Source organism: Pogoniulus pusillus, chromosome 6 (assembly GCF_015220805.1).
Source record: "Pogoniulus pusillus isolate bPogPus1 chromosome 6, bPogPus1.pri, whole genome shotgun sequence".
In the NCBI taxonomy this organism is placed as follows: domain Eukaryota; kingdom Metazoa; phylum Chordata; class Aves; order Piciformes; family Lybiidae; genus Pogoniulus; species Pogoniulus pusillus.
Genome location: NC_087269.1, coordinates 15,957,800 through 15,984,080, shown reverse-complemented (window position 1 = coordinate 15,984,080; position 26,281 = coordinate 15,957,800). Strand labels below are relative to the sequence as shown.

General features: G+C 39.4%; 1 protein-coding gene across 3 annotated transcripts in view; it reads right to left on the bottom strand.

Annotated features, from left to right (window-relative positions):
• The window catches only part of LOC135176046 (adhesion G protein-coupled receptor A3-like), a 293,150-nt gene that overhangs the window by 159,249 nt on the left and 107,620 nt on the right, over positions 1 to 26,281 (bottom strand). For all 3 annotated transcript variants that reach the window (XM_064144647.1, XM_064144649.1, XM_064144650.1), the window contains exons 3-6: positions 25,521 to 25,592; positions 20,111 to 20,182; positions 9,986 to 10,057; positions 9,291 to 9,454 (exon numbers count right to left, since the gene is read on the bottom strand). In XM_064144647.1, coding sequence (XP_064000717.1) covers positions 9,291 to 9,454; positions 9,986 to 10,057; positions 20,111 to 20,182; positions 25,521 to 25,592 — 380 coding nt within the window. The remainder of the gene's footprint in view (positions 1 to 9,290; positions 9,455 to 9,985; positions 10,058 to 20,110; positions 20,183 to 25,520; positions 25,593 to 26,281) is intronic.

The window sequence follows — 26,281 nt, the reverse complement described above, 5'->3', positions numbered from 1 at the left end:
GCTGCTAAACCATGTCTCTTAGCACTGCATCTATGCATCTTCTAAACACCTCCAGGGATGGGAATTTAACCACCTCCCTGGGAACCCTATTCCAGTGTTTGATAATTCTTTAAGTGAAAGAGTTTATTCCAATATCCAATCCAAATCTCCCCTGATACAACTTGAGGTGACTTCCTCTCTTCCTATCACTTATTACTAGGGAGAAGAGACCAAAATGTTCCTTGCTACAGCTTCTTTTCAAGCAATTTTATAGAGTAAGAAGGTCTGCTCTAGACGTGCTCTTCTCCAAACTAAACAACCCCAGATCTCTGTGTCAGTCATCATCAGACCTGTTCTCCAGATCCTTCACCAGGCTTGCTGCCCTTTTCTGAAACTGCTCCAGCACCTTAACATGTTTCTTGAACTGAGGGCCCCAAAACTGAACACAGTACCTAAGGTGTGACCTCACCAGAGCTGAGTACAGGGGGTGCAATCAGATACAATCTCTTTGAGAACAGATGCAAGAATGAAGTGTAGAAGTAAGACTTTATCCTTTAAATTTCTCAGTTTGTTTTGATATTTCTGCTATTTTGTATTTATCAGTTTTAAATATTTTAGACCTTTAACTTTGTGTCCCAAACCTTGCAACAGTGTTCCAAATTACCACTAAAGAAATTAGATACCAATGTTTAATATTAAATGTAGAGCAACATACTCTTTTCTTGCCCCAGTTTAAAACTGATCATATTAAAATGAGACATTTGTAATTTGGATTCAAAATGTTAAAGCATTTTTATTTTCAGAGTATCACAGTATCACCAAGGTTGGAAGACACTTCAAAGATCATCGAGTCCAACCCGTTACCACAGAGCTCAAGGCTAGACCATGGCACCAAGTGCCACGTCCAATCCTGCCTTGAACAGCCCCAGGGATGGCGACTCCACCACCTCCCCAGGCAGCCCATTCCAGTGTCCAATGACTCTCTCAGTGAAGAACTTTCTCCTCACCTCAAGCCTAAGTTTCCCCCGGTGCAGCTTGAGGCTGTGTCCTCTTGTTCTGGTGCTGGCCACCTGAGAGAAGAGAGCAACCTCCTCCTGGCCACAACCACTCCTCAGGTAGTTGTAGACCGCAATAAGGTCACCCCTGAGCCTCCTCTTCTCCAGGCTAACCAATCCCAGCTCCCTCAGCCTCTCCTCGTAGGGCTGTGCTCAAGGCCTCTCACCAGCCTCGTCGCCCTTCTCTGGACACGCTCAAGCATCTCAATGTCCCGCCTAAACTGGGGGGCCCAGAACTGAACACAGTACTCAAGGTGTGGTCTAACCAGTGCAGAGTACAGGGGCAGAATGACCTCCCTGCTCCTGCTGACCACACCATTCCTGATGCAGGCCAGGATGCCACTGGCTCTCTTGGCCACCTGGGCACACTGCTGGCTCATGTTCAGGCGGGTATCAATCAGCACCCCTAGATCCCTTTCTATCTGGCTGCTCTCCAGCCACTCCAACCCCAGCCTGTATCTCTGCATGGGGTTGTTGTGGCCAAAGTGCAGCACCCTGCACTTGGAGCTATTAACACCATCCCATTGGACTCTGCCCATCTGTCCAGGTGGTCAAGGTCCCACTGCAGAGCCCTTCTGCCCTCCAACCCAGCAACATCTGCCCCCAGCTTGGTGTCATCTGCAAACTTGCTGATGACTGACTCGATGCCCATATAACCAAATGGTAGTATGGAAGGCAGTTTTTATATACAAAATGGCCACTTATCTCTGACAGAAATAAATCTACCACATATAAATGTGAAAACCCCAAAATGCAGAGTTATATTATTTGATGTATAGACATTGCATTTTTTGTTAAAAAAAAAAAACAAAAACAAAAAACAAACTTAATTGCTAACATTGTACAAGAGAAATAATTGCAAGAATATTTAACTATCAGTTAACTACAAAAATTCCTGAACTACTAACACTATAAAATGGAAATAATTGCAAGAGGATTTAACTAGGGCTAATGGTATCAATATCCATATTTTGCAAAACCTAATCCTGTGAAAGGTCACTACTGTGAATATTCCTATTTCATTGTAATTAGACCTATTTATATGATTAGGCACTCCCTGCAGAATTGGAGTTGAAGTCTTGATCTTGCATATTCCTGAAGACAGTGATACTCTGCATGAATAGAGTAGGCTATCTGTAGGCTGCCAAGAAACTGCGGGACTAGAATCTAAATCCAGATAATTAATATATCATTCTTTGTACTTGAGATTTTAAGCTTAGTCAGTCACTACATACTTAAAAAAACTCCAAACAGTTCAATATTGACATTGTGTTAATGTAGTAAGAGTGACTTTTAAATGAAGAAAGTAGCAGCTGAAGCAAGCCCATTTCAAGCCCATCTCTGAATTTAGATAAATAACAAATGCCACCAATAAAATATTTGGTGTATACCCAGAGAAATAAATGAAGAAAACCTTGTTAGCTTTGAAGTAGTATCTGTCAGTCCAACATTTTTCCTGCAGGAAAAAAAAGATTCTAAGAGCAATTTATGTGTGTATATATATATATATATATATATATACACACACAACTGCCATTTTAAGACTGGAATGGCATTTCAACATATATAGCACCTAAAATACCTATTAGAAAGCACTTAAATCCACATTGTGTTTTAACAAACTTTATACAAGAACTACAGAAAAGAATATGTTCTCTTTTTTCCCCCAAGTGGTATTAGGAGAAATGCAGATTAGAAAACACTACAGTAAGTAATGATAAAAAAGCTTTGTAGCTTTCCGTGTAAGAAATTAAATCTTAAAATGGTCTCGATATGTCCAAGAGCACAACTAGAAAGACTGTATAAAGAATATAAATGTGCTCTTCTCTCTTTTTGCTTTATATTAGTTTCAGAGTGAACAGATATAGAGCATCAAAGCAGAAAGTGCTGACATTTTAACCTGACTCTGCTCCTTTACAAGACGAATACTCTGATTCTTAGTGAAGTGAGGCAAACTACAAAAGACAAAGTGCTAGATAAGGGCAAACAATTCCTTAACAACTGTATCCCTACCTTTCCAATACATTATTTACATAGTCTATGAAACATGTAGTGAATTGTATTGCAGAATACAGAAGCCAGAAAACAATCTATCCCTTGGATTTGTATCCTTCCTTTTGCAGTAGCCTTCTGGAGTAGGAAGTCTATTATACCAAACGAAGCACATTTCAGTAATATTTCATGAGTGACAATTTGTTAATTTCACTCATGAGCTAACACTTTAAATAAAGTAATTTATAGAATTCAGAGACTGAATAACAATTCAAACACTGTTGTAACTCAGAATTTAAGAGGTATTATCTTCCATTGTTTCTCATCCTTGTTTTCAGTAGGACAGATTTTTATTCTTCTTTACTGTTGACACAGCCCCCTAAGGCAGGGTAGAAACCTAATCACACAGATCTTACACAGAAATGACTCCAATTTTGTATTTTGAGAACTCATTCCATCACCCACAGTCCTAATTCACTATTAAAACTGAGAGGTAATTATAAACCAACTCATTTTTTCACTACAGTTTTGCTGCAACACATCACAAACAGTGGACACACGACCCATGAAGAGAATGGATATTTTAATGCAGACTTTCAAAATAGCATACTGCAACAATCCCTCTAAGCCATATGTAACACACTACAGTTGATTTTCACGAATGACCAGTACCCAGGGCAACAGGAGAATTCAAAACCAGCTTCTGGATGTTCAGAGCTTCTTAAAAACAGGCCTCTGAGCCTAGGAAGGCCACCCTACCCCCATTATAATAGATGACACACTATGTAAAAACAGATGCTCCCTCAGTCATGTTAATGCAAGAAAACAATATGACTCAGATGCAATATTTTGTTCTGTAATTTGCTATCACTCAGTGCTCTGCAAGTTCTATTTTCACCATATTTTCCCTTGCCACTGTGTCTTAAAATTAAGGCATCTAACATTTGATCTATTACCTCACTCTGGACGTTTCTGTACTGAGAACTGTCTACAAAGAACATGCATTAATGGTAATACCAGTATAACATATATATTTTATATATATACACACACACATCTCTATATGTGTGCATATATATAATGCTAGCACTAGATATACACGATATAGGTGAATAAATAATACTGTCCCTTAAAACTTACTTCTAATTCTTGTCCTACACTCCTATGTTGAAGCTGTTCAACATGCAAGATCTTCCATCATTCAACACAACAAAGCAAATAAGAAAGTGGGAAAGAGAAAAATTCAGTGCAGAAGCGTAATAAAGACACAACTAACTAACTAATTTCTTCCAAGAAAAAGACAGGTGCAGAGGTTTCCATCAACTGTTAAAGACAGTAAAGTAAACATTAGGGGATAACATTTAGACAGTTCATTATGAAAGGGACAGAGGCAAATAATCAGAAAGAATTCTGTTAACGTATCCTGAGAGTCACTCAAGGCTGTTGGTTATACATTGCTTTACCAGGTTTACTGCCAGATTGCCCTGCAGTAGACTGATACAAAGGTAGGGATGACAACAGGAACGGCGACGTGTAACAACGTTAGCTGACCTGAAAGTGCTGTGATGAAACGGTGCAGATGTATATGTGTAATGGTTTGGGTGTTACCTGCCCCCCCACACCTTGGAAATCAGACTAGACTCAGCTGGCTCTGGAAATTGAATGAAGCTTATTATTTACAGCTTAGCACAAGATACAAGCAGATACTTAGAGTATATACAGTTATATACAGAAATATGCAAGTTAAAAGGTAATACAGAAACACAACAGCCCTCCCAGAAACCTGAGTTCCCAACCGCCCTTCCAACTTCTCCCACCCCTCAACCTTACCCCAGATGTTGCCTTTTCCCTAAGGAAGAATGGAGGTCGGCTGGGGGGGGTTAGGAAGCAAGTGGATTAATCAGAGAGATGGAGGGTGAGGTTAGAGAAATGCAGCCCAGAGCCCAGGCAGTACCTGAATGCCTTATCTGTGTTTACACTCTTGCTCATACACATCTCAGCAAACCTATGGGTGAAGCAGATATCACCACTGTTTCTCTTTCACGTCCTATGATTGAATCGTTCTCATCAAGACATTCTAGCTAGCTTCAAGCTAGCACAATATGTATAAAATGATCCAGCCAAGTAGAGCGAAGTGATTTGAAAAATAATCTAGACACCTCTCCACATTTAGACCTCCTGAGAACTGACAAGATTCTACATCCAGTTCTTTTAACATCTGTGCTTTCTCGGTCCATGCAATGATTTGTTGCCCAGTGCAAAGACAGTAGACTACAAAAACCTGAAAAGCTACTGGCACCAAGAAAAAAACTAAACCTATCCACTCCCTGCACAGAAAAATGCATCATAAGTAACAAATGCATAAAACTCTAAGAAAAACAAATCTTAATATCCTTTTATATTTTCTTACTTTTGAATATTTTTTTTAAATTAAAAAAAATAATGACATGGTGCCAATTGCTTATTTCTAAACATCTGTAGAGGAAACATGTATGCAAAAAAAGAATTTAATTCGTAGTATACTTGCATGAGAAACAGTATTCTGTCCCTGGAAAATTAGACTATTTTCTTTATGGTGAAAACAAATAAAAGACATTGTCACAAAGCATTATAAAATTACTGTTATCCTTTGACCTTTACAGTATTTTTTGTATAATTCAGAAAATACTTGCATCATTTTCAGCCAAATCATTTATGTCAAGATTATTGATATTATGTCAACTGCCTTCTAAACCTTAGATAAAATTTAATTGGGTTATATAAGAAAGTCAGCATTTTTCCCAGCATCCATTTTCATGAGTCAATGTTTTCTAGCAGAAAGAGACTTAATCAGAGTTGTGTCAATTGCAATTTGCAGAACAACTGAACTTTTACTACTTAGTGCTAACAGTTCAATAGCATCAATGCAGCTTTGAGACTGAGAAACTAAATTTTAGTATCTCATTCATCAGTGTAAACAAACAAATTACAGCTTTCATAGTTATCTCAAGACAAAAAGCACACACAGATCTTTCTTAAGTGGACAAATTGGTCCACAGAATCCATTTCTGTTGATGATGTGTGCAAGGAAAAAAAAATCGCAGACTCCCATCAGTCCTCAGGTGGAATTTATAGCATTGGTATTCAGGAAAATGTCATTTGCCTTCTGTAAATTGAGTAACTTTTGTTTGGAGTCATGGAGAAACGGTAACAAGGCCCTGCATGAAACCAATTGCACAAACACTTTTCGGAGAGATACACTCTTCATACCACAATGAATTCATTATAGTCCCTCATCAGTAAGGGAGAAGACAAAGGCAAATCTATCTTTTATCATCAAACTAACATTTCAGTATTATTTCCAACATTGGTAAAAACTGTTTTATAGCTGACAGCCTCCAAGAGCTGGAGATTTTGTTGTTAAAGAAGATTTAAGTATCTCTTATAAGCTGTTATTGAAATATGGAAACAGAACCCTGCAAATTCTAAAACTCTGCAGTTACTTAACTTTCATTTAAAAAAAACCACAACAAAACAAAACAAAAAACCCCAAAACCCAAAGTAGGTTCTTAACTGTTTTCAACAGGTGGCTACTTTGGCTACCATGAGTTATCAGATGCATGAGAAGCATTTGCCAGAAAAAAAAGTCTGAGAGATTATTTTTAATCCAATCCAAATATAAAATAAAGCTCATAGTAAACTGCTCCCTGTAGCTATTCAGAATTTTCTTTTGCCATTTATTTTCTTGTAAAGATACTCTGACTTTTTGTTCATTCCTTAACTTGCCTACAAGACCTTTGCCATTTTCCTTCTATGTTTGTTTTTCCTCTCCATTCTTTTTTTATGTTGCTCATCTTGTTACTGTGAAATTCATGACATTTTCTAGCATGGAGAAGGAAGATAAATAACTGCAAATGTCTGACACTATGGAATATTTTTAAATCACTTATTCTCTAGAATATGTTTATTTTGATTAGTTCTACGCATATTTCATCATAGGTTGTTTTTTTTAAGGATTCTCAATAGCTGTTATTATTTTGGTGCCAGACAGCCTTTTATTATACATAAGTTCAAATTAAGTCACTGAAAATGAAATTGCTTAATGTTTTGTGTACTGTGAACTGCCCAACAGATATTACAAGCACTGTAAAGTACCTGGCAGACGTTACCAGGAAGGCTCAGCAAACAGAACTACTGTGAAGCTCTGTAGATACTAAAAGAGATGTCAAACTATTGGCGATCACTGCAAACCTTGTCAAGAGTTCTGTGAACATTATAAATAGCAGCAAGAACTAGATGGGCACTATGGGTATTGCTGTCTACAACTACCTGAAGGGAGGCTGTAGCCAGGTGGGGGTTGGTCTCTTCTCCCAGACAACCAGCAACAGAACAAGGGGACACAGTCTCAAGTTGTGATGAGGGAAGTATAGGCTGGATGTTAGGAGGAAGTTCTTCACAGAGAGAGGATTTGCCATTGGAATGGGCTGCCCAGGGAAGTGGTGGAGTCACCGTTCCTGGAGGTGTTCAAGAAAAAAATGGATGAGGCACTTGGTGCCATGGTCTAGTTGACTGGACAGGGCTGGGTGCTAGGTTGGACTGGATGATCTTGGAGGTCTCTTCCAACCTGGTTGATTCTATGATCCTATGAGTCCACGAATTCTGTGTCAGAGGTGTGGTAACCAGGCCTATTAGGAATTAAAATACACCTTCCTGAGAAACTGTTTTAATTTTCCCTGTAAAATTCAGGCTCATATTCACTGGCAATGTGGAAATGCCAATTAACAATCCTTAATCAAATCTTCTGATCATTGCAGCATTTTCAGAAAGACTTTCTGTGCTGGGAAATAGATGTCTATAAAGATGCCCACGCTGGGTCTCTATAAAATGGCAGCTTGATATTTGAGAAATATTGCAGCTTTTCAAACATTCAGATCCTGGAAATTCTCTGCCTTTTTTCTCACAAAATCTCATTCTATATTTCCTTATTCAGACAGTTATCTATTTTCCTTAACAATTCAGCTGATGGACCATCTGCAGCTGATATTCACATACTTTCACATCTCTTCTGACTTGTAAACACCAGTATTTGCTGTTAAAACGATTTTTTTTATTACTGCTCCAGTCAACTGATTTCCATCCTGCTGCAAATGTGTTAACAAAACACATCACTCCTCTAGCAGTTACTAGGACAAAAAAGTGTGACCTACCTTTTGTTTCAGTAAGACTTTAGAAAAGTTTCCCCAGCAATTTTCTGACGTTCAGAAGGTCAGAGTCAAAGACTAATGAAATACATGTGATACTATACTTCTGATTATGGAACCTACTAGCATCATCTTAGGCAATGATTTTTTTTCTCTACCATATGTGATACTTTCAATATCTCTGTCTGAGCCTGCCCTTTGCTAGACAGTGTTCAGTGTGCAGTGGACTTTCTTTATTATTTTGGGTTTTAATTCCTTCCTCACATCATATTGATCATGTTTGCTATGGTGGAAAATCTTTTCCAAAGAGTGATTGGCTTTTAGATCTTCAAATACATTCACTCACTACAAAAATTCTATTCATTTCTAGGATGTGCTGCTGCATGTGCAGTTGTTAAGTTTATACAGATGTAAAATGCAAGAATGAAATCATAGAATCAGTCGGAGTTGTAAGGGATCACTAGGATCATCTGGTTCCAACCCCTGTGCCATGGGCAGGGACACCTCACACTAGATCAGGCTGTCTAGAGCCTCATCCAATCCACCACCTACCTGGGCAACCTGTTCCAGAGTCTCACTACCCTCATGGTGAAGAACTCCTTCCTAACATCCAGTGAATCTACCCATTCCTAGCCTTGTTCCATTCTCCCTAGTCTTATCACTACCTGACATCCTAAAAGTCTCTCCCCAGCTTTCGTGTAGCCCCCCTTAAGATACTGAAAGGCCACAATAAGGCACCTCGAAGCCTTCTCCTCTCCAGACAGACATTTATGTCACTATGTCAGATATACAACTTTAAAGAAACATTCTTCTGTAGGAAACCTCCATTTCATTCAGTATACAACCTAGAGCTACCATATTTTAAATCAGAATTGCAGGTTATCTAATATATAAAAGAGCAGTGGTGTTCTTGCAAAATGTATATATATACATTCATTTGTATGAAATAAGAATCTTCTGTTGTTGGTTGGGTTTCATTGAGGTTTGGGTATTTGTTTTTTTCTTTTTCTATCCTTTCTATTTTCCAACATTTTCTCTGGATTCCACTTCAGTTTGTAATGCTAAATGAGAGAGTACAGCTCACCACATATCAGCTGGTTTTCCTTCAGGTTACGAAAGGACTGTCCTTGTAAAGTACTAGGGTAAGCACAAACTGTTTCCTCTGCTATTCGAACTGAAGCATTTCTGGCCCATTGCAAGACCCATTTTAGATTACAGTCACAAATGAGTGAATCGGTGTTAAAATGTCTGGAAAGACAAAGAAAGATCAGAATTGGTACACATGCAATTTTCATAAAGGTACTTTTCTCTGTTAGATTCAAATTATCTAAGTCTAAGGAGAACTAATTCTAGACAGATGCACAGCCATGGATTTACAATTATAGATGCATAATTGTAAAGATATCCTGAGACAATTAATACACATTGGCTCTCTGATAGTAAATTTCAAGACATTATGCCAAAATTCTGGATTTGGTTACAGAACAGCATCACTGACTACTGGAATATAGTTGACTATAAGATTATAAATGATAAAAACCCATGATTGCTACACTAGGCTATATGGGTACAGAATCAAGTTATTAGTGATGCTTGTTTCACTATGACAAGTAGAAGATGGCAGTTCATAAACAGCGAGACACACATTGAAAGCAAAATGCTGCTCTGGAGTGCACTGCTAGAAATAATTCTGTTTGAATTCATGTTCAACTCTTCTATGTTTATTCTAATGACTTTATCCTATATTTCAGATTTCCTAATATAAGGAATGATACTTACAGTGCTTTTAGAGCTAGCAACTCAGAAAAAAGTCCGTTCATGAGACTTGAAAATATATTCCCCGACAGATTCCTAGAAAAAAAAAATACAGTCAGTAATAACAAATATAAGAAAATTAAATTACTACAAATGCAATTTTCCCAGTGTTAATTAAGAAATTACAACAGTAAAAACATACTTAAATTTGTACATTGCTTTTTCATGAACTTACATCAATAATTAAATCAAATTATACACTTTTACTACTTTATTTTGTACAGCAGGTGTGTATACATTCCACTTGGTCTAATAAAGAGGAATGCTTCTACATATACAATACAGTAGAATTCTGGAAGAGACTGTTCTAGAAATTACATGAAAATATTCATGTGATTAGTCAGTGAAACTTATGTTATATTTTTATCGTACATATGGAATGCCTCTCCCAGGTAAAGAATTAAAAACAGTGCCTTAGTTTAGCAATGCTCAGACGACTTCAAGCAATTCCTTACAACACTAATGAGTTTGATAAATCCATTTGGCCTCCCCAGTTCAGAAGGGACAGGGATCTACTCAAAATAGTCCAATGGAGGGCTATGAAGATGATTAAAGGGCTGGAATACTGTCTTATGAGGAGAGACTGAGGGACCTGGGGCTTTTTGGTCTGGTGAAGAGAAGACTGAGAGGGGATCTAATCAGTGTTCACAAATATCTGTGGACTGAGTGTCAAGAGGCAGGGGACAGCCTTTTCTAAGCTGCATCCCATGATAGGACAAGGAGCAAATGATATAAACTACATCACAGAAGTTCCACCTCTTCATGAGGAAGAACTCTACTGTAAGGCTCCTCAGAGAGGCTGTCTCCTTCCCTGAAGACTTTCAAGACCCATCTGGATGCATTCCTGTGTGATCTGCACTAGATTATTTGTTCCTGCTATGGCAGGGGAGTTGGACTCGATCTCTGGAGATGCCTTCCAATCTCTAACATCCTGCGATTTGAACCAAAGGTGGCTTGAAATCTGCTAAGTATTTTAGGAAAGGGAAATATTGCAACAGAGGTCAGCAGACATAAGGTAGCTACACACCACCAGTGATGACCATTCTCTGTCTACAGAATCTTTACACTTTGCATAGGTCCTACCAGGTTCACTAAGATGGCAAAAACTGACCTGCACTGTGCTTACCTAAAAATTCCTGACTCATGTACCATTTCCAGATCTATTGCTTCTTTTTATCATGACAGAGAAGTGTGCAACCCTTCTCTTCAGAGGTATTCCTGACAGTCCAAAAGTTCAAAGCCAGCAAGCCAATACTCACATCCTTTCATAGTCTTCAGGCAGTGGCCTGAAGCTTCCATATCTGCTGGTTTGAGGCTAACTGGAATATTTTAATGAGAGAAATTGGATAATTGGGTGCTAAAAGAAAATAATAGTGATGTCTATATCACCCATTGGTTTTGCTGAGAGATACAAAAGGTCATAACAATAACAACATATCTCACTTTGGGTCAGTAGCTTGCTGCTTGCTTTGTTAGCTCCTCTGCCTGAACCTGTGTAACTCAGTGCGATCATTTCCTTCTAACCCCTTGTCATAGAATGGTTTAGGTTGAAAGGGACCTCAAAGATCACCTAGTTTCAACCCCTCCTCCATGGACAGGGACATCTTCCACTAGAACAGGTCACTCAAGGCTCTGGTATCTCACCTCTCTTTCCCTCCAGATTAATCCTATAAGATTTGAATGAGGGCTTAAGTGATTGAGATAAAGAAGAAGGTGGAGGGAGAAATAGAAGGGGATTAGTTGGGAGCCTTCCTGGGTGATCATGCTGTTTGGGAGGGATTTTGAATTTCTGTATTACTTCTAACTTGTACGTAACTGTAAATATCTGTGTATATATGCCTGTAAAACACATGCTGTGCTGCAAATACAGCTTCACCTTCTGAGGCAGTCTGGTGATTCCAAGTGTGTGTGTGTGAAACTCCCAAACCACGTCACCATATGACTGAAAATTAGCAAACTAAGATCATGTTCAGAGTTGTCCAAGCCATAAAGTAATGAGTTTCTATGCACAAACCCCACATAATTACAATATCTGGATCTCCAACAGGGGGAAATAGCCTCTTCTCTAACAGATGTTTCAGAAGTCTTCTCAAATCAACCTCAGAACACACAAGCATTTCCAAGCTAGTTATCTGCAGCACAGTGCAAATGCCTCGTTCTGTCAGCTCGCATCATTTATGTTACACACTGAACAATATGCAAATGCATAGTGTCGCAAAATTCTGCCATTTCAGATATCCTAAAATCTCACTCTAGCTTGATTTAAAAGGACATTTGTCCTAAAAACATCTGTATCACCTAGTTTGTAAAGATTACAGACCTAAAAAATGAACGCATTCCAAAGCTGATAGCACTTGCTGTGTCACTAACTTACCCCCTTAATAGAAATAGGCTTTCTATCAGGGATAAGCATTTTAGTCTTACACATAAGGTCCTACACTTCTTTTTCTCATATACCAAATACTCTTGTGCCCTTACAGAAATTAATAAAGCACTTTTGTCAAAAGCTTTAACATAAATGACAAATGCCATAGAAGTCAGGGGTTAGCGTTAGGGTTAAGGCAATTACATGCCTTAAGGGACCATTCTGAGATGAAATAGAGGTAGAAGCAGGAGTATACATATATGAAGAATGCTTCACTCTTACAAGCAGTATTGAAGAGCAAAATCTAAATGCAAGGATGACAGATTGATATTCTGTGCAAAAGGACTTTGGATAAGAGGGCAAAAATCTACAACAGCAATCCAGTGAGGGGAGGTTTCAGTGCATATTTTCTTGATGTTGCTTTAAGTGGGGTCACTGATTCACATTACCGGTTTTGTACTTTATCTCTGGCATCATACAAAGTGATTAGTTGCTTCAATGACAGCAAGGAGGTCTCATAACAATTTACAGCATAATATCATAACGCTAACTGCTGGTGATGATTCAGAGGCAGGATGTCAATCAGATATACTTCAATCAAAGAACTTTAAGAAAGGAGGAAGCTCTGTTCTGAACTTCCAAAGGGAAGATCCAGTAGTAGCTACTTGTTGAAACAGATTACAGATTGCAACATTTCAGAACCTGAAGAGCTAACTTAGAGAGGACTAACAAAATGGTATTTGGTACAGTAGCATCATCCCAGTATTCCAGAGGTCTTGATATTTAGATTAAATGTAAATAGATTAATGTGGACAGCAGCTTCATTTCCTAGCAGAAATATATTTGCATACGTAATACTGGAACAATGCATTGAAACACAGCCACCAAGAAGCCAAAGGAGATTTGGAAGATTTGTTTTATTCAATCATGTCATTCCTAGTCAGAGTCACATGTATCTTATGACAGAACAAAAACAGCCAAAGGGTAATATATAAGTCAAAAAAGTTAAGCTAATGTCTTAGAAGACATAATGAATCTTCTCTTATACTATCTGAGGCACTGTCAGCTCCATCCGTCATATGATGTGAAAGCCTCTTGGAGTAATTTTCCACAGTAGAAATCATCAAATCCAAGAAGGTATAAAAATCAGATCAGTCTCAAGGAACATAATCACAACTCACTAGCTGCAGTAATTTCAGGAGCTACAAAAATTTTTGGATTTCATTGGTAACATGAAGTTCAGTTCCTATTCACTGAAGTATACACCCTGATTCAATTGGAGTCAGTCTTCTTTTCTACACTATCAAGAGGCTTACAATTGTTTGTGGTTTCTGTGTGCATGTGTGCTTTCAAAAAATAGTAAGTGGTGGTACAAATGAATATTTTCTTAATTCAAGAATTCTGGAGGTTGTCCTGTTCAAAAAAGACTACGCAAAGCCACCAAGACCTCTGAAGAGTGCCTGCTTTATCCCTGAAAGCTCAGGCAGTTCTCATCCATCAATTCAGTAAAGTATTTAAACATACCTTTACTGTACTCAGTTTGGATATATGCATCACATCCTTGAGGCTGGTTAAATATCCTATGCCAAATTAGGCCTAAAGTTAATTTTTCAGCTCTAATTCCCTATTTTCAAACTTAATTAGATTTACAAGATTAAGCGTGCTAATTTGTTTCACCTCGTATTTGTACTTGTAAACAGTGTAAGAAAATCTTACCTCAGTGCTTCACATGGTACATAAAAAGATTTATATATTTTGCTCCTTCCAGTGGACTCATGGCTCTCCCTACTGGTTTTGGTAACAGCCTGCAAAGATCCTTCTGCACTTCGCAAAATGTAATGCAGGAGAGCTCTAATTATCATAATCAACAAAAGCTTAAATCAATGCATATGTATATATCTTTATAGTGCTCCTTCAGTAATCTAAACCACATTTGATGGTTCTGAAACCAGTTCTATGCTTAAGAACCTCTCATCTTTTCTTTGGTACAATTATATAAGCTAGGGAAATTGCTTCTCCATAACCTTTTGAGAGAACAGCTTTCTCATACCCCTAAAATGATAGATCAACACAATTCAGAGGTACCAGTAATAATGGAAAGGTGACCTATTCTAAATATTTTTTTAAGTTTGATTTTGGAAAGTTTGTATGAACTTCCAAGGGGAAAAAAAGCCAGAAAGTGTTCAAAAAGTACCACGTGGCATTATCTTGCAGCCAACTATCACCAGTTCTCAGACCAGAGACAAACAGACATCTCAGCTCAAATAATTACTATCAGCGTTATGTCATTGTGAGATTTCTAAGCTCAAGCAACAAACGGTTCTTTGGATGGCAGGAAACTGTTCTTTTTGATGGAGATTATGGGTGTACTCCTTCACAAATAATGGTACTCTCGACTTTGGTTTAGAAAAGAAGGACAGCCCCTACAGAAAAGCAGGCCATAACTTTTGACATAGTAATCATCAGCTGATTTACTTCAGATCAAAGGGGAGTTTCAATTTATTACTGTGCCTCTGATTTCCAAAGACAGACTCTTGAAATTAAAAATAAATAAATAAATAAATAAAGCACTTCGTAAAGAACTACTGAAGTATGTTAGCTGGAATGTAGGATGGCCACATTTGTGAAGTCTACAGTAGAAAGGCAATTTAAAACCCAAACAAGAAAAACAGAAGACATACTAAATGAATCAATAACCAAATCTTAAATAATGAAAAAAGTAATTCAAGTTTTAAAAGGATCAAGAATTAAGAGAGGCTACAATGAACAGGAAAAGGTTAGCAAATATATAGGAAGCATAGAAGAATGATGAAAATTACCAAATAGCAAGTCAAACTTTGCAAAGTGTACTAAAACAAGGTGCAAAAAGCACTTTAATAATTATACTGTAATTAAGAAAACAAGAAAGTAGGTATTATTGATAGCCTAAATACATCCTATTACTACTACTTTCTGTTCAGTTCAGGAAGGTTGGTCATCTTGGACTGTAGATATTGATGGGAGAAGCATACACTAAATTCTGGAATCTTACTCTAGAGCATCTACAGTATGACTATTGCTCTGCAGAACTGGCTAAAACAAACACCTGAGCAACTACAGCTCTTCTAGCCTAACTCCACTAAGATGAAAACAGCGGTATAAAAGGTAGCAGCTTTTCCCTGCTTACCAAGTCAGCTGTATACACAAAAAGAGTTATATAAATTTCCCTGTCCAGAAAAATTGCGATGTGTTCATATGATCATATATCTTCAACAGATGCATATATTTTCCCCATTTCCAATTTTCCAGCATTTTTTACCAAATTTTCTTTGTTTCAAAACTCATTCACTGCATAAAGTCCAGTGATACCAGATTAACAAGCCTGCAGTTACTAGAATATTTTTTTTTCCACTGACACATGCACATAATATCCATAAAAGCATGAAGAACTTGGTAGTAAATGCATTTATTGTAAGACACTGTTAAGATAATGGCCAGAGGAGTGGATAAGAGAGTGAAACATTAATGGTGTTCTGCAGAAACAGACTTGTGACTGTATTTAGTGCTTTCACCAACAGCCTGGCTCAGAAATGTAAGCTTGTGTAAATCTGGTCATAACAAAACCAAGGACCTATGAATATTAAGAGAACTATCATACAAGAGGAGGATGTTCTTGAAGATGGAAGGCCTAGTAATTTTGAATAAATAATATTATTAAAAGTAAATACTGTAGCAAGAATGTCACTTGAAAATGATACTTAAGGAATGTCTAATTCAAATTTCTGGTGCTCAGTGACAGGACAAGAGGCAAAGGGTGGAAGTTGAGGCATAGAAAATTGCATGTAAACATGAGGAGGAATTTTTTCCCTGTGAGGGTGACAGAACACTGGAACAGGATGCTCAGGGGGGTTGTGGAGTCTCCCTCTCTGGAGATATTCGAAACCCTCACGGACACATTCCTGTGTGATCTGGTATAGGTGATCCTGCTCTGGCAGAGGGGGTGGACTGGATGATCTTTCAAGGTGCCTTCCAGCCCCTGATTTTCTGTGATTCGGTGCTTCTGCTATAAACTTGAATCTCAGGAGGAAGACAATACAGAAAGCCCTGGATCTGCACCCATTAAATTCAGCTCTACCTTGAGGAAAAATTAAATATTTACTTACAATGAAAAAAAAAACCCTAGGTGCAATAAAGACAGTGCTAAGGACAGCATAGAGGGAGTTGGTGAGGCTTTTTCTACACACTCGGAAAAGATTCGCCAACACTAGGATAGGTGCAGAGGTTACTAGAATGTGCAAGTATATGGCAACTCTTCTTTCCCAAAGAAACTGTAACGGTGTGGTTTGATCAGCCCACATTTTTCCAAGATCTATGGTACCAGTGAAGACATGGAGATATACTGCCATGCTCTTTTCTGGCTGTCAGAGTAAAGGGATAGTACAGCCAAACACTGTCACAGAACAAATGTTGTATGCTCACTGTGACTGAATTTCTGTTCCTTACAGGACTGAAATTCTGTATTTCTAATTAGCTTTTAAAATGAGGAATGTAAGAGTCACAGTTTGAACTTTTAGACATGTTCGCTTGAGAGAGTAGAGATCTGAACAGATTCTGTTCCTAGCATCCAGAAGAACCCATCATTTAAAAAGGTGACTTCAACACTTTGAATGAAACATACCTCCTGTGGTAGTCTGGTTATATCATAATAGTCATCTGAGAGGAGCAGTCATCCATATGCTGTAAAAAACTATTCCCATCATCTATTCTCACTTGTTTTCATCTAAGAAGTTTTGGGACATTAATGAGAGTAATGTCATCAGTTAGCATACCAGATTTCAGCCTTTTTCCTGGTGTCATCTTGATCTCATGGCAAATCTTTCTATAAAGTTTTCCCTGCCTTTCCAAGGAAATGTCAGAACTGGCAGAATAGTAAGAAAATAAGCTATGAGATTTAACACTATGATGCAGCCTAGGAATTTATTTCATGGAATCACAGAAGTGCCCAGGTTGGGAGCTCTAAAAGTCATCTAGTCCAATGCCCCTGCAGTGAGCAGGGAGCAGAGAACTCACATTCTGGAATGAAGACAGGTGCAGATGAAGATACAGAGCCCTCCTAGGTCTCTTCAAATGTCAATTTAAACACAGAATCACAGAATGTTAGGGGTTAGAAGGGACCTTGAAAGATCATCGAGTCCAACCCCCATGCCAGAGTAGAACTACCTATACCAGGTCACACCAGAATGCATTCAGGCTGGTCTTGAGTATCTCCAGAGAAGGAGACTCCACAATCCCCCTGGGCAGCCTATTCCACTGTTCTGTCACCCTCACAGTGAAAACATTTTTCCTCATGTTTACACAGAACTTCCTAGGCCTCAACTTCTTCCCGCTGCCCCTTGTCCTGTCACTGGGCATCACCAGGCAGAGCCTGGCTCCATCCTCTCAGCACTCACCCTTTATGTGTTTATACACATTAGTAAGGTCATCCCTCAGTCTTCTCCTCTCCAAACTAAAATCAGGACCCTGTGAATTGTCCCCTTTCCCAACCAGGAAAGTTGCAGACAACTTATTCCCAGTACTCGCCTATACTGTACCATAACTTTGGCCATTCCATTTTGTCCTTCTCTGAACCTTTTTTAGTTTTAGTCATCTTTCTGGGATCAGCAGATTGGAACTGCCTGTGGTATTACAAACACAGGTTTTTTGCTTTTCCCCTTGATAGTACAATGGATGTTCTCTAATTTGTTCTCTCTTCCTTTAATAATACTCCCTGATTATTTTCTTTAAATCATACTGAGCACTGAGCAGATGTTCTCATGGCATAATCCACATAATCCGCCTGAACATGAGCCAGCAGTGTGCCCAGGTGGCCAAGAGAGCCAGTGGCATCCTGGCCTGCATCAGGAATGGTGTGGTCAGCAGGAGCAGGGAGGTCATTCTGCCCCTGTACTCTGCACTGGTTAGACCACACCTCGAGTACTGCGTTCAGTTCTGGGCCCCCCCAGTTTAGGAAGGACACTGAGATGCTTGAGCGTGTCCAGAGAAGGGCGACGAGGCTGGTGAGAGGCCTCGAGCACAAGCCCTACGAGGAGAGGCTTAGGGAGCTGGGGTTGTTTAGCCTGGAGAAGAGGAGGCTCAGGGGTGACCTTATTGCTGTCTACAACCACCTGAAGGGTGGTTGTGGCCAGGGGGAGGTTGCTCTCTTCTCTCAGGTGGCCAGCACCAGAACAAGAGGACACAGCCTCAGGCTGCGCCAGGGGAAATTTAGGCTGGAGGTGAGGAGAAAGTTCTTCACTGAGAGAGTCATTGGACACTGGAATGGGCTGCCCGGGGAGGTGGTGGAGTCGTCGTCCCTGGGGCAGTTCAAGGCAAGGTTGGATGTGGCACTTGGTGCCATGGTCTAGCCTTGGGCACTGTGGTAAAGGGTTGGACTTGATGATCTGTGAGGTCTCTTCCAACCTTGGTGATACTGTGATACTGTGATAATCTCAAAGCATCCTTCCCATGTTTTAACGGTTAGCTCAGAATAGATTTGTTTTTCCTCACTTCCATTGCTTAATATTTTTCTACATTAAATTTCATCTACCATTTTACTGCCAAGTCATGAATACCTGCATATTAGTTCTGCTCTCCTAAATCAACTCTCGTCTCAAATTCTCTGGTTAACTTAGTATCTACTAGCAGACTTCATCACTGTACATTTTATTTCTTCTTCCAAGTCATCTGGTCCTTCCAAAAACCGAACAGCCTGATATAATATCACAATCTCATATTTTCTAAGTGCTCTTTCTAGAACAGCCTGATAATCTATCATCACACAGCCTCTCTGGCATGCTCATGGGTATGCAGGTTGATTGCTTTGCTCCCTAGAGTATATTCTAGTGCAGTTGCATATGATAAACTAATGACTCACAAAGTGCTATGACAACAAAACACCTTAAAAGGACAGTCTAAAATTGATATTTCTGAAGCAATTTAAACTACCCTGAACTACCCTGATATTCCAATTTTATTTGCTAATTCACTTTTTTTTTTTCACAGTACATGCTTCCTGTTTTTCTTGAAATGCACTTCTGGGAAGAAGAGAAAAGTTAGAGAATTCTAATTCATCTATAATGGATATAAAGAGAAATATATCCTTTTTAACTTGTGTAAATCTCAGTTGTTTCACTTCTGGATGTTTCCAAGACATGAGGACAAAACCACATTCAAATAGAAATGTCATGTTCAGCCTCTTTTCATAGAATCATAGAATCATAGAATCAACCAGGTTGGAAGAGACCTGCAAGATCATCCAGTCCAACCTAGCACCAATCAAGTAGACCATGGCACTAAGTGCCTCATCCAGTCTTTTCTTGCAGACTCCCAGGGACGGTGCCTCCACCACCTCCCTGGGCAGCCCATTCCAATGACAAATCACTCTCTCTGTGAAGAACTTCTTCCTAATATCCAGCCTATACCTACCCTGGCACAACTTGAGACTATGTCCCCTTGTTCTATTGCTGGTTTTCAATGAGAAAATGAAACTTTAGCTATTTGCAGTTCTGATAGACTTTACAATTACACAGAGAATAAACATCTTTATCAAGTTATCACAATCAAAGGCTCAAGAGAGGTTTGGTTTTGGTTTTACTGGCACAAAATTTATCATTTACTCATAATGAAAGTGTATCACCAAATGCACTCTGGATAAGCCACATGACAGTTTGGTTTTCTCCTGTTTAAAACAAAACTGGTATTGTACTCACAGTTTGTGAAGATTGTTAAGTCCAACAAACATTTCTGGAGTTAGGCAGCCAATTCTGTTATTTGAAAGATCCCTGAAACAAACATACAAACAAAATAAACAACTGTGAAACATTAGTTCTGCCTTGTACATATTTACATAATCACGCACAACCTCTTCATTTCTAACCCTTAAAGAATTAGGAACAAATGAGAAATAAAACCTTCTTCCAAATGTAACATAACTGAATAAAACAGATTCAATCGCTTTCACATTAACCTTATTAAGCAATATTCTATAATTAAACATAGAATCAAAGAATCAACCAGGTTGGAAGAGACCTCCAACATCATCCAGTCCAACCTAGCACCCAGCTCTCTTCAATCAACCAGACCATGGCACTAACATCTCCAAGGACGGTGACTCCACCACCTCCCTGGGCAGCCCATTCCAATGCCAATCACTCTCTCTGAGAAGAACTTCCTCCTAACATCCAGCCTAGACCTCCTCCGGCACAACTTGAGACTGTGTCCCCTTGTTCTGTTGCTGGTTGCCTGGGAGAAGAGACTGACCCCCACCTGGCTAAACAACCCCACCTCCCTCAGCCTCTCCTCATAGGGTTTGTGTTCCAGGCCTTTCATAAGATTTGTTGCCCTTCTCTGGACATGTTCCAGAATCTCAGCATCTCTCTTGAATTGAGGGGCCCAAAACTGGGCACAGTACTCAAGGTGTGGCCTGACCAGTGCTGAGTACAGGGGAAGAATAACCTCCCTCGTCCTACTGGCCACACTGTTCTTGATACAGGCCAGGATGCCATTGGCTCTCTTGGCCACCTGGGCACACTGATGGCTTGTCTTCAGCCTACTATCTATCAGTACCCCCAGGTCCCTTTCTTCCTGGCTGCTCTCCAGCCACTCTGTCCCCAGCCTGTAGTATTGCTTAAGGTTGTTGTGGCCAAAGTGTAGAACCCTGAACTTTGCCTTGTTAAATCTCATCCCATTGGCCTCTGCCCACCCATCCAGCCTGCCAAGGTCCCTCTGTAGGGTTCTCCTACCCTCCAACAGAATGACACCTGCTCCTAGCTTGGTGTCATCTGCAAACTTACTAATCAACCTTACTGATGGACTCAATCCCCTCATCCAGATAATCAATAAAGACATTGAACAGGACTGGGCCCAGCACTGATTCCCTGAGGACCACCATTAATGACTGGCTGTCAAGTGGATGTGGCACCATTCACCACCACTATCTGGGCCTGGCCCTCCAGCCATACTGTAACTTACACTAAGTGCATTAAAACTAAAAATTATTTCCAATATATTTTCCTTTATCAGAGTCACTAGTGCCTGTGTACTCCTGAAAAATACTATGCATCTTGCTGTGGCCAAAATTAACTTATTTTGCTCATCTCTCATCTCATTGGCAGCATAGAAACCACTGGGAAATTAATTTTTAAGCTAGTAAGAAGGTGAGTCTTGATAAGCACTTGGCAAGCTTTTAAGAGCAATACTGTGGCTGTCTCAGACCTCAGAGAGTACAAGGCATTATGTTCCATAATTCTCATCTGTAGAAAGGTGAGTTGACATTTTCTGCACAAGTCATAAATACAAAATAACATATGGAGTATGTAGAAGAGGGACACAAAAATAGGTATGACCACTTAAATAGTAATAACAACATCCATATTGCCCTTTGGTGTATTCTGAAATAGGTTTTAATTTTTACATACTTGGTTTTCAGCCTTGACTCAAATTTCCTTCTTGTCAACTATGTGCGTTTTTTAAACAGCTGCAGTATATATGGAGTTAAAGTGAACATAAATCTATTAAAATGTACAGATCTGAATATATTTGGGGTTTACAATAGCAGTAGTCATTTAATTCCTTCGTTACATTGTGTGCATTCCCTGTTTTTTATTGTTCCGTGTGAATACCAAAGCAATCTAACAGGAGAATAAACGCTGTGGTTTGACAAATCCATTTATTGCTTTCATCAAGACTATCCAGTTAGCAAGAATAAGAAGTCAATTTCTTTAGAATCCATTACCACTTCTTCTTCTTTCAGGACAAGAAGATATTGTGCTACAATTAAATTATGAAGCATCACATCAGAATGAAAATATTTCTTAAATGCTTGTAAGAGATATCAAGTAAGCAATAGAAGATGCAAACAGTAAACAGGAACCTACCCAGAGTTCCTGGTAGGGTAATGCTTCTGCCTAAGCAAAGTCTGAACTCATGCATCAATATGTGGGGCATAATTTGGTTGAAGTGATTACATTTAATCTCAAATGATCAAAACAAGTGCATATTTCTCTGAGCATGGCATGTGGCAAAGTGGCACTTTTAACAAAGTGAAAGGCTGCATATCCTTTTCTTGAAGTTTACTTCAATGAGTGCTATTTTCACAATAAGATACATGGCAGTGGCTGAAATATCTGCATTGTAAGATGTGTTTCCTAAGAAAAAAAATTACTGAAAACAAAAGACATCTTGCTGCACATTCCCCCAGCCTAATGCATCTTATATTAGGCATAATTCAATTCATAATGTACAAAGCTGGTGTTCCTCTTCAGCAGTAAGAGACTGAACTTAATAATGCTGACCTGTGGAATTGATGTAAGAGAAAACACAACTCTCCTCTATCAAATAACCAAGTGCCATAGTTTTACTGCCTCATAAATTCTCAGTTTCCATCAATCTTGTGTGTACACTTTTTAGCAAACCCTTGAAATAATTTGGTTTGTCATTCATCCAAATTATAACAATTCTCCAAAGCATTTACAGAAAACATTTTGAATCTGACAGCTTGCAGTTTGCCTTACTGGCCTCATATCTCTTTCAGTTTCCCCTATTATAATAGATTCTGATTTTCACAGCTTCATTTATATTTTACATGTGAAATAAGATGATGCAAATATAAAATAAAAGAACAAGTAATTACTGTGTTCAGCATCCACAGGAATTTACACTATTTATTCCTTTTACTCAACTGCCTGCTACTCAACAGTTGCACAGTGAAGGAGAGCAGAGATTTTCCTATTTACCATGAAAATGCATTGATTTGTGCCAAACATACGACAGTCATCGATTCCCTGTCTCTAGATTGCTCCAAATATTACTTGCTCATATCAGCAACAAGGGTTTTTTTGAGATCTAGCATTATCAATCTCTACATTGCCGTTCCTAGTTTGCTCAAGAGCTTTTTCTATGCACTTTTCCCAGTGCCTGATGACTTTCTCATCCTTGATTTTTCTCTTCTGATTGACCTAAAGCTCTACCTGTGCAGTCCTCAGAGGCACAGCCCATGACTTGCACAGGTTTCCTGCTTTTCCCACAAGAGGTCAGGGTTGTGTTATTAGAGTATGCAGCCAAAGCAACAATTAGTAGTCGTTTTGATGGTTTCATTGCATCGTTACCCTAGCATCAAGGCTGAGTGAGAAAGTTTCAATCTACTCTTTTTCTTCATATTAAAAAGGCATAACTGTTATGTGCAATGACTTCATCGTTACTCTGTCAATAGCTTTCTACCCAAAAACACTAAATGAGAGAGGTTTTCTGTTAGGGAAAAAAAACCTGCTGACATGTACTGTCAGAAAAGGAGATCTTTTACTTAGGTCATGCAGCGTTCCCTCCACATAACAGTTTGGGATTTTGCATCAGAGCAAAAAAGCAGGCAGGTTTGTAAATCTCTTTTTCTGTGCATTTGCATTCCTTCTCATCTGAATCTTCCTATCCCACAAAAGAGGTTTTCTCCTCGCACGTAACACTGCACACACACTGGCTAGGCAGATTTCTGGCACTGATGGCTGGGTTAGCCAGCACATGGATATTTGAATGCTGTCACTTGGAAAATTAGAATTACAAAGGGTTCATCTCATTTTTCCTTTAGGCTGAGTAGAAATAAGAATGGCCTCTAGGCCTTGCTAATTAAAAGCAAAAATGGCCTACTTGTAGGATTGTATTAACTTAGATCATAGAATCATAGAGTCAGTCAGGGTTGGAAGGGACCACAAGGAGCAGCCAGTTCCAATCCCCCTGCCATGGGCAGGGACACCCTACCCTAGAGCAGGCTGCCCACAGCCTCATCCAGCCTGGCCTTAAACACCTCCAGGCATGGGGCCTCAACCACCTCTCTGGGCAACTCATTCCAGGCTCTCACCACTCTCATGCTGAACAACTTCCCTCATATCCAGTCTGAATCTCACCACCTCCAGCTTCGCTCCATTCCCCCTGGTCCTGTCACTACCTGATAGCCTAAAGAGTCCTTCCTCAGCTTTTCTGTAGGCTCCCTTCAGATCCTGGAAGGCCACAAGAAGGTCACCTTGGAGCCTCCTCCAGTCTGAACAGGCCCAACTCTTTCAGTCTGTCATCATAGGAGAGGTGCTGCAGCCCTCTGATCATCCCAGTGGCCCTTCTCTGGACATGCTCCAGCATGTCCACATCCTTCTTGTCATAGGGGCTCCAGAACTGGATGCAGTACTCCAGGTGGGGTCTCACCAGAGTGGAGTAGAGGGGGAGAATCACCTCCCTTGACCTGCTGGCCACACTTCCCCTGATGCAGCCCAGGAGCTGGTTGTCCCTCCAGGCTGCAAGAGCACACAGTTGGCTCATGTTGACCTTCTTGTCCAACAGCACCCCCAAGCCCAGCCTGTATTTGTGCTTGGGATTGCCTCGACCCAGATGCAGGACCTTGCAACTGTTCTTGCTGAACCTCATGAGGTCGGCTTGTACCCACCTCTCCAGCCTGTCAAGGTCTCTCTGGATGGCAGAGAGATATTTTTATCCTCTACAAATGTAGTTTAAAAATCAACCAGTGCTTTTAAAGGTTCTAGGAGAACATTTTGAGTGAGGAATGCAAGAATGATGGACAGGAAATATATTGCATAAGCCTTGTTTCCTTAGAAAATCATGCTAAAATAAAAAATGTCCATGTGAGAGGTACAAAAATGGCAGAAAAACCCTCAAAAATGACAAATTTTCCTTTCTAAGATTTATTTTACAGACCTGCTCTGTGATGAAAAAATAAAGCGGACCTTACAAATGAAAAAGCTTAGCATAGTACCAAACATTGTTGACATAAATTCAAGCCACTTTTATTTCTAATTTATGTCTACAGTGATACACTGTGTGCTAAGTCGTTAATCAGGAGTGGGTTTTAACTTTGTAGATGTATTAGTTAGGATATTTATTGGAGAGCAAAGTCATATTTTTAAATGGATAAGGGTAGAAAAAGAAAGAAGAAATGGGGGAGGAGAGGAAGAGGGAGGAGGAAAGGCACAGTACACTGCAAAAAGCACAAAGTGTGATTTTCTATTTTGCAGCCAATGCCCTTATGTGATTATTGCTTGGTGGCATATTTGAGTAGCCCAAGGATAGAAACGTCAATACAAACACAATTTTCAGAATGATTCAGATGGAATTAATACTTACAGGCGCTTCAGTTCAGAAAGTCCAGTGAAGGCCCCTGGCTCAATTGTGCTGATCAAATTATTCTTCAGATCTCTAGAGAGATGTAATAGAAGGGGGAATTAATTATCACTTTACCTACTGTACTACCATTATACACAAAGAGTGTGAAATGCAGTGCAGTTTTAACCTCTGTCTTAGCTAAAACCAAGAATTGGATTCCTTAAAATAGTAACATAGAAAACATTACATCATTTGCAGTTTATTTAAACATTCTTGTTCAAGTAAGGTCACTGTTTAAATGTTAAAAAAGGGGGAAGCGATAAAATCTGCTTGCTTTAATTCTTCTCCTATTTACACATTTTTCAAGCTTACCAGTCATTCCTCCCCCAGGAAAAGTGTTTTAATCAATGAGTGAATAAAACAGTCAGCAAAGCAACAGTCATTTTGCTTGCTCTTCATTGCACTGTGCACTTTACACTTAATACATTCCTCATTTTTACCTAATGCAGGCAAAGCAGCTGGCACACGAGACACAAACAGGCCAGGTTTCTGTCCCGAAATAGAAGCAATGGTTCCTATTATAGGTGCTTCATTTTGCACTTGCTGAAAATCCAGAGCATTGGTTCTTGCACAGATAAAGAATATTTCACCAGCATTAGTAATCTCATCTGCTCTCGGCACAGTGCTTGGGGCCATGACATTGCTCCTAGCTCAGTACCCACAGAGATTTACTGCTGAATTGTCTCGAGACTCTGTGTGATGTGAACCCTGAGGAAATGCCT